This window comes from Camelus dromedarius, chromosome 7 (assembly GCF_036321535.1).
Source record: "Camelus dromedarius isolate mCamDro1 chromosome 7, mCamDro1.pat, whole genome shotgun sequence".
Taxonomy (NCBI): Eukaryota; Metazoa; Chordata; class Mammalia; order Artiodactyla; family Camelidae; genus Camelus; species Camelus dromedarius.
This window is the reverse complement of record NC_087442.1, coordinates 11,995,788-12,005,286: the sequence shown is the minus strand read 5'-3', so window position 1 is coordinate 12,005,286 and position 9,499 is coordinate 11,995,788. Positions and strand designations below refer to the sequence as shown.

The 9,499-nt window shown below is 45.1% G+C and overlaps 1 protein-coding gene across 2 annotated transcripts in view; it reads left to right on the top strand.

The window, feature by feature from the left end:
- The first annotated feature begins 322 nt into the window (after window positions 1–322).
- The window catches only part of TMEM178B (transmembrane protein 178B), a 329,704-nt gene continuing 320,527 nt past the window's right edge, over window positions 323–9,499 (top strand). For both annotated transcript variants that reach the window (XR_010381574.1, XM_010989842.3), the window contains exon 1: window positions 323–2,418. Coding sequence is in view for 1 of the 2 variants with exons in the window: in XM_010989842.3 (XP_010988144.1) it covers window positions 2,037–2,418 (382 nt within the window). In the remaining variant the exon portion in view is untranslated. The remainder of the gene's footprint in view (window positions 2,419–9,499) is intronic.

Sequence of the window (9,499 nt, the reverse complement as noted above, 5' to 3'; positions counted from 1 at the left end):
AATCTTTTCTTTAAAAACTGTGGTCAATTTAAGGAAATTTTCCACTATTGAAAATACATAAACAGGAGATGGAGGCAACATCCCTAAATTTATAATAATGCATGTAAACATGCTACATACCACATATATGTATATGTGTATAAATATGGATGTGGTTGGGCACATACCTATCTAGACACCATTGACTTGCCTGGTGAAAGAATAAGGCTTAGACATTTCGTGCCTGGGAAATGGTGCACTTTATCTTTAAGAATGCTAGAAAAATAAGAGATGAGGCTCACGTTGAACGGATGACATCACTAGCTTTTGGCTGCGCGCTCCGTGTTCTCGTCTGTGGGTTTTAGCCAAGGCTGCAGCGCCCGGCGCCCGAGCGAGCGAGCGCAGCAGCGGCTTCTTCCGGCGCCCGCACCCGGGCGATGCGATTTCCCGAGCCCCTCGGGCGCAGCCTGGGTTCTCGCTCTCCAGCACTGGCCGAGCCCGCGAGGCCCCCGAGCCGCGGTGTCTAGAGGAGGAGGCAGGGAGGAGACCCAACCTCCCTCCCCCACCCTCGCCCCATACTCCTCGGCGACCACCGCGCGGGGAGCCTGATCGTGGAACACTGAGACCAGGACGGGATTCTCTGCACGCTGCCGAGTGAGACGGCATCTCAACCCCTGGTTGGGCTGCGAAGAAAATGGTGCAATCAGAGATACGCTGACCCCAGTTGGGCAAAGCAGACGGGGTACTAGAGTGCCGAGGCTCAGGTGGCAGAAGAAGCGGGCGGACTGTTTTGAAGGGCCGGGGCCACTGTTTTCCTCGGTGCCAGCAGCACCCGGGCAGCACCTTCCCAGGGCTACCCAGGAGCCAGATGAAGTGAGGCGGAGGCGTCGCGGGAGAAACGGGTCTTCAGGTGCCTGGGTGGACACTCCAGGAAGAAGACAGCTCTGGGGAGGGCAGCATGACGCCCCCGGGGCAGGTTGCTGGGAGGGCAGGGCGCCGTGATCGCGCGACCTGTCCATGGTGTTGAAGGCGCCGCGCGCCGAGTTCCGCGCGCCCAGCGCTGTGCGCCCTGCGGGGTGCGCCCTCCACGGCGCAGCCTGCCCCTCGCGCCCGCCAGCTGCCGCCCAATCTCCGCAAGACCCCGGCCAAGGTTCGTCCCGTTAGGCGTCCGGGTGACCGCACCGTCGGCCCTAGAGGCCGCCTGAATGGCGAAGCCAGAGGCAGACGATCCGGGAGCTCTCGGGGAAAGGTCGGCAGAGACCGTGGGCCCACTGGGAGCCAGTCTCTGAGAGCAGCGCGCTGGCCAGACGGAGCAAGGGACCTGCAGGTGAGCAAAGGACGGATATTTTTTAAAGACCCGACTCGAGGAGGAAGAACGTTGCTTCTCTTGCAGACCAGAAGTGAGAGAGCCGCTGAGAGGGAGACCCAGGCGAGACTCGGGCAGCGGCCCTGGCATCTGGAGGTTTCCTTCTCTGGCTGGCCGTATCGCGGGTGTTTCAGTTCATCCTGTTGTCGAGCAGCTCCTCCTGATAACCAATCTCTCCCCACCTCCAAAAAAAAAAAGAAAAAAAAAGAAAAAAAAGAAAAAAAGCCAGGCTAGTGGGTCCCGTCGCCCCCCTGTACAAAGAGAGCCCAGGAGCCCCACCGCAGGCAAGGGCACTTGGTGTTTAGTTTCCGGCCAGAGGGCAGCAACGCCCGAAGCCCGGCTGCGTGAGAACGGGGCCGGTTCGGAGGACTCGCTTCCTGCCCGGCAGGGAGGAGGCGGGAGGCGGCCTTGCCCTGCTCAGCGCCGCTTGAGGCTGCACCTGCCCCGGAGGATGCCCAGGGGCTCGCCGGAGCCTCTCGGGTTCAGAACTTTTTAGGCTGCCCGCCCCCATCCCCGCAGTCCCTGGGCTGCGCGCCTGCAGGAGGGGGCTGAGGGGGCGCCACCGCGCCAGTCTCCCTCCTGTTCCCCCCTCCCCTCCTTGGCTCGGCCGCCCGCCGCTTTGTTACGGGCGCGCGGAGGGAAGGCGAGGCTGCGGCGGATCATGCCCATGGTGTAGCCGCGAAGTGGAGGCATGGCTGCCGGAAGGTTACTGCTCTACACGGGCCTCTCGCTAGCGCTCTGCGCCCTCGGCATGCTGGCCGTGGCCATCTGCTCAGACCACTGGTACGAGACGGACGCCAGGAAGCACAGGGACAGGTGCAAGGCCTTTAACACCCGCCGGGTCGACCCTGGCTTCATTTACAACAACAACAACAACTTGCCGCTTCGGGCCAGCCGTTCGCGCCTGGACCGCTGGGAGGGTAAACTCCTCCGGGCCCGGAATCGCCGGCAGCTCTTCGCCATGAGCCCCGCAGACGAGTGCAGCCGGCAGTACAACTCCACCAACATGGGCCTCTGGAGGAAGTGCCACCGGCAGGGCTTCGACCCAGAGATCGAGGCCCTGATTCGGAAAGGTAAGCGCGAGGCGTGGCGCTGCGGAGAGCCGGGTGCCTCTAGGCCCGGCCACCCTTTCCTCCCTTCGCCCGGCCGCAGTCTGTTAGGTCTTTCAGGAGGTCAGGTTGTTCAGGCTCGGCTGAGCCTTGGAGTGGCCAGATCTTGTCTCCCAATAGCTGGTAATGGAGGCTCATCTCTGTCTGGCCTCTTGTTTTGCGTTTGTCTGACGGGATTCCGCTGGAATCTCCTGGTCCAGGGTTTCTGCCCAGGAAGATGCTTCAGTAGTCTCTGAAAAGGAAAGAAATCTGTAATGTTGTGCTGTTAGCAGAGGAAGCCCTTTAAGAGTGATATGTAGGGCAGACAGACTCTTAGTTTTAAATCTTTGTTTTAGATGCTGAACGGATTCAACAAGGGAAATTGGGGAAACATCTCACAGAAAAGGCCTTATTCATGCCAGAAACATTTGCTAAGTGCTATACTATACCAAGCATGGTGCAGGCATCGGTCATATAAAACATCAATATATCACAGCCCCTGCCCTACTGCAGCTCAAAGCCTGTTGACCTGTAGCATCATACCACAATTCTTGATTGTTCTTTTTGAGAAAGTGGTTGACAAAAATGTCTTTTGTACATTGAATATTAGCAAGATCTAATAAGCACCCAAAAAGTAGTTCTTCCGGTAACACTACTTCAGAGGGAAAAAAAAATACTATTTTCAAAAGATTTGTTTAAAAATACCCCAAATCTACCAAAACAGAAAACAAACGGGATTTGCTAGTGATAAAAATTTATTTTATGCTTTAATATGATTACATACATTTTAAAAAGTCTGCTTATCTGATGTAGTTTGTAAATCTTGCATGATTAATACTTTGGGGACCATCCTATTCCATTGGCCCACAGAAGTATTGTTTGGTTGTGTATTAATATTGCTCTGAAGAAGGGAATATGCACCCTGGAATATGCATTGATGGTAGCTGCATCCTGGAAGATGTGCTGCAGTTTTATGAGTCTTGTCGTCCTCCCTACCACCTTCATTTTCTTCCACTATTATGTGGTGTTATCAAGGTGAAAATAATGTTATCTGCAAAGTCTTTGAGGCCAAGATATAAAGCTATTTTTCAATATCTATAATGCAGGGTTGCTGCTCTTTTTAAATGTTATTTGTGAGAACTGATGTTCTTTGATTTATAAAAATGTTGAAATGGCTCAAAAATTGTTAATTAAAAAAAGTCAGTTGTTTAAAAAAGGCAAACAGTGGGTATGGTCTGGGTGGCTATTCAGATTTAGGTGAGGTAGGTTCAGAAAGAGAATTCACCTTAATGTTTGGTAGTTTCTGTAGAATGACGAGATTTTAACTGATTTAGTTAAGAGTGTGTTAATATTACAAACATCACATCTGCTTCATGGTTAGACTTTTATTAGAGCAGGGTGCCCCATTTGGAGCTCTATAACTTTGCCAAGCTGTGCAGGATGTTAGAGAATTCCAGAAGAGCAACTGGGGTTTGGATTTAGAAGTGGGAAAACAAGAAGAAGCAGAATAGTTTTTGACAATGGGTGACTTCGTAACAGTTTTCAGAGTCTCAGATTCATGAAGTGTTATTTTATCTGTTGGTTTCTGTTTTCATGAAAATTGGAATGGTAGGAAGTTATGAGGAAGAATTCATGTTAATAACGACTGATAAACACTGATAAGACTTGCTGAAGGACATTCTTGAATTTTCTCCCTTGAAACATCTCCTGGAACAAGGCGGGTACCCTTCCGTCTAGTGTCAGTTAACCCCACTTAGAAAAAGAGGGAGGGAATTCATGGCTTCTGGTGGTTCCATTGAGAGATTTGATTTCATGCTGCTCTGCTTGGCAATCTGGCTAGAAAGGTTGACTTGGTCTTCGCACCAGAGGGGATTGGTTACCATAGCGACATGTTCTTCTGGTGAAGCTGGAAACACAGTGACAAGGGAAGGGATAGTGGAAGAATGTGAACATTTTGACTTTGTATCAACTGATTTTTAATTGAAGCAACAGAAAATGGACACGACACAGCAGGGGGATTAAATACACTGATACCTAGAGTTGGCAGGGCATTGTATTTCACTTGAATTAATGGAACCGCTCTTCCCCATCACCCAAAATATAGCTATCATTGTCAGCTGCAAGTACCTGCTTACCATGGCTGTTTCTGTCCATTTGACATTCTTGTTAGGTATTATTGAGATAGATGGCATGCCAGCCTTACAAATCTTGAGGGACTTATGGTCACTATCTTCATTTTTAATCTCAAAACATAATCTTTGAAAGTTGGATCTTTTTCTAAGCAGTGATGGACACATTTTGGAAATAGGGGCATCTTATATTAGGAGAATTCACAAGCAATTCCAATAGCATATAGAATGTAATATCCTGACTTACTGTTCTTCCTTGATGTGCTGATTTTAGAAGGAAGTTAAATAAAGAAATCAATATCCCTATATTTAAGTTTAGGACATCTTAGGGAAAGATTTATCTCATGGTATTCAGTAGTAGTCTCAAAAGTTATCTTAGGCTTTTGTCTTTTTTTTTTTTTTTTTTTAAGCATCTTAGATTAAAATTCTGGAGAGATGTTTTGGGTAGGGGGGAAAGGGAAACCAGAGAAAAGACTTTAAAATCCCAATATTATGGGAAAATTAGAGATTTATCTATAAGATCATATAGCCCTAGGGAACTGAATCATTTGTTGAATCAATGTTCATTATGTTAGAAAGTGCTGTTTGTGCATTTTACAATAAAACCACATAATTAATAAGAAAACAAAAGTCAAATCTATATCCGATTTGAAGATAAAGTCCTTTGGATTCATGTTCTTTCTGAAATCCGTATGTCCTGCTGACATGACTGTACCCACAAGGAGGTATTTCTGGTCACTGTGTATTTATTTGTTTGTCTTATTGAACCATAAGTTCCTGGAGGGCAGGAAGGATAATCATTTGTAAAATACATCCACCAGGTTCTTGGTATTTGGGAAATACCTATACAAATTAGGTTCACAGAAATGTATCCATCAAGGGCTTATTCTAATTGTAGGAACACTGTGTGGGAATCCAAATAAAGGATTAGTCAGAAAATTGTGATAAAAAAAAAAGAACCAGTGTGGCTCTCAGGGCAGGTTAATATTGCAACAGATGCTACATAATTGAACAAAGAAGATTCCTTGAGCAAAAGCTTTGCTAAGAAATAAGGGAAACAATACATTTTCAGGTAATATATGTCACTGAACAGACACATATCACCCACAATCATTGTTTTTCACATTAGACAGGATTTTAATGGTTTCCTTCTTGGAGGTAGGATTTGAGTAGAGGGTGTGGCAAGGATCAGTTATCCTCAAATTTCCACATATGTCCATAGTCAGGTCCTCTTGTCTTCTTGCTTTTCAACCTCATCCATGTCTCTCTAGTAAGTCACTGCAAGCACTGGGGACAGATCAATGACAGGATCAGTTTCTGAAATCCAGGAGACTCCCAGACCCTTAGGAAGAGCAGCTACAGGTAGGATTTTGTTCCAGGGAACATTTATATTCTTTGGTTACTACTGAAATATTGCATTGGTATGGCTTGAAATAAGTAGACTTTCAATTGAGACTCTAAGACTTTTTTATTATTTGAAAATAGGCTTTATCATAGAATTTGATCTAAATGGTTTCCATAATCTTGGAGTGGTGGGCAATGTTCAAGTTTATTTCGATAACACATGGTACATATTCACAAATTAATAATGTACTCAGCAAATATTTATTACACATGTATTGTGGGATGGGCATATAGCCCTAGAACAAAGAGGGAGTAGACCTGGCGCTCAGAACTTCCGTCGTCTGTTAGTGTCACAGCGGCTAAGCGACAACTACAAGGTAATGAGAGCGACGGAAACAGATGCAGAGAAACACAGAGGAGGTGATGATAGATTGTGCTGGCAGTGGGATGAGGTCACACGGGAGGGAGTTAGGGAGAGTTGCCCCGAGGAAACAAAATTTGAACAAGATTTTCATGAAGTTTGGGGCTGGGGGGTAGGAAGGGCATTTCAGGCAAAGAGGCCAGCAGAGGCATAGCCAGGGAGGTGTGAAACAGCAGTTCAGCTTTGTGAGTATCAGGGGGAGCAGAGTGGACCAGGAGAGCAGGCAAGGGCCAAGTCAAGGAGCCTGTGTGCTCAAATCCCTTTTGCCCAGAGGATGTCCGCTAGCCACATGTGGCTATTTAACCTTAAAATAACCCAAGTTAAATAAAATTTAAAAAATAATTTCCTTAGTCACATTGGCTGCATTAGAGATGCTCAGTAGCCACATGTGGCCAGTGACCATCGTTCTGGGCTGTGCCTATCAGAGAATATTTCCATCACTGCAAGACAGTTTTATTGGACTGCATGGAGCCCTACAGCCTCTAAAAAGAGCCAGCACAGGCTTTGTCTCAGATGAAGATAATTAAACACAATAACTTGGGCATCAATCTAAGTATATTATTCTACACTTGAAGAAACTTTGCCACTTGAATGTTTTGACAGAAGGTTTTAGTTCCTGGTCAATTATGTTAACTCTATTTTATTAATTTTCCATCTTTGGCTCACAGAATTCTCACATGCTGCTCTCGTCTCTCCTTTCCCTCACCTGACCCCATTTAAGTGATATGCAAATTTGGCTGGGTGGGAGGATTAATGGCCATCATTGCCCAGGTTGGTGCCTGGGACTCTTCTAAGAGCTTTACATCTATTAGCTAACTTATTTTTGCTCTGAGGTGGGCATAATTATTATTTATTGTTATTCTACATTTGAGGAAACTGAGGCACACAAAGGTCCATTAACCTGCCATGGCTCATGATAAAGAAACGAAAGCGTCAGGATTTGAATATCTGGCCCCGGGTTTGGGGACTCACCCACCACATCTACTGTCACATAGAGTCTATTGGACCAGGGATGGATGGAGAAGAGGCTGGCATATTTGATTCCTCAAATTAAAAAAAGAAATAGGAAGTAATTTTAGAATCCAGGATGGTGAGACCTGCTGGAGGACTTCAGCTTAGCCCTGAGGGGAAGCTCATTGCAAACAGAGCTTCTCACCTTGCTTTGAGACCCAAGCTTCTTTGACAGAAGCCTGTACACCTTTTGTCATGTGTTTTTTTTTTAAGTATCAATTTTGTTCACTGTGGTAGATGCTGAGGTTATAGCCATGAAGGACATACTCATTCATCCCACAGATATTTATTGAGAGTCTAGGGCCTGGGCATCATGGAGATGCTTACCTCCCATTGGGGAGAGACAGACAATAAATCAATACAAATGGGATAAAAATAATATCTAATGAATTAATCAGTGTATAATATAATGTGAGGTAGTGAATGCCATGAAGTATCTTTGCCCTTAGGAAGCCAAAGGGGGAGATGGACAAGTAAGCCCCAAATTAAATAGTTTCATTAGTTCTGGTTTCATAATATCTGGAGGCTCTACCTGCTCCCAGGCAAACATGTGCAAACACCCATGATCTCCAATAAGGCGTGTATCCCCGTGCGTATATGTTATATACGTTTTGTGGGGAATCAAATAGTCCTCATGTGGGTCTTGTCCTGAGGGAGCTTACGCTCTAGCTCACGGTTTCTCAAGTTCATTGTCATAGGTGGGTGGATCAGGCTCTTCTGCAGGAGGTCATGTCTGGATCAACTGGATCAAGAATCGGCTGGTCAAGGAACTCAGGGGTGAGCTTATCTGGATGAGCCAACAAAATCAAGAGCCTTATTTCTGTTGCAGAAGGTCAGTTTATTTATTCTTTTACTGTAGCGTTGGTAAGGATCAATTAGAGGATCGATTCTGTATATTCCACTTTGGATTGTCAGTTAAAAATATTCTCTCCCTCTCTGCTATTTGTAGGTAATCTTAGGCCTTCAGGCAGAATCCTAAACGCACTCTGGGTTAACTTGACCCTACACACGCACACACGCATGCATGCATGTATACGTCTAGACTTTAGACGGTAGGGTCACAAATGTTTATTCAGATGCAGATACTTTTATAACTACTTACCCCCCAAAATACACAGAGAGAGGGGGAAGTGCATGACTTGGTGGATGAGTGGATGGAAAATTTATTCTAACGTCTTGATTGGACACCTGCTCTTTTTGAGAGAATGCATGCATTCTTTTAAAGGATTTTGTTTCCCCATGTGTAAAATAATGGGTTTGGATTGTATAAATGTCAAGCCCTTTCACACTCTAATGTTTGATGAATAAATTAAATTTAGATGATGGTGAGTAAATAATGTGTAAATGATTGAGAGGAGGTGAAAGAAAAGGAAGGGGAAGCAGGGGAAGGAAGGGGAGAGAAAAGGAGCAAATTGAAAGATGGAGACAGAGCCGTTTCTAAAGGCATCATTGCAGGGCGCTGTAAAAGGAAGAGGTGGAAAATAAAGCAGCTTATTTCGGACCAATATGCAACCAGGCAGTAAAAATTCACCTTTTCTCTTTCTAATGGTTTGAAATGCCATGTTGCAGTTTGGGGTTAACAATCTAAAAACTCAACGGGGAAAAGTGGTGTTTGGTTGCACAATAATGTGTATGTACTTAAAGCCACTCAACTGTGCTCTTAAAGATGCTTAAAAGGATAAAATTTATGTTATGTATGTTTTACCACAATTAAAGTAAATAAATAAATTAATTAAAAGAAATAAAAACATAGACAGGAACTGTATTCTTGGCATGTAGAATACTTCATAGCCAAGGATCCTCATTCATTCAACACATTTGTGTAGTATTGCTACATAAACCTACTGTGTGCCAGGCACTGGCTCAGGTATGTTTGGGACACAGAAGTTAATCAAACAGACAAAATTCCTGCCCTCATAGGGCTTACATTTAAACATTTTTGAGGATTATATCTTTTTTTTAATTCTTATTTTTTTAATGACGTGTAGTTGATTTACAATGTTAGTTTCAGGCATACAGCAGAGGATTGTATCTTTTTTCTAAACAAAACTTTGAAAGCGCCCCAGTATATAAAACAAGTAAAAGTGATGAATACACTCCTTGGGTTATTTAAAAGTCATTGTATAATGAAGAACACTTCACTGTGTTTGTTCTAAAAATA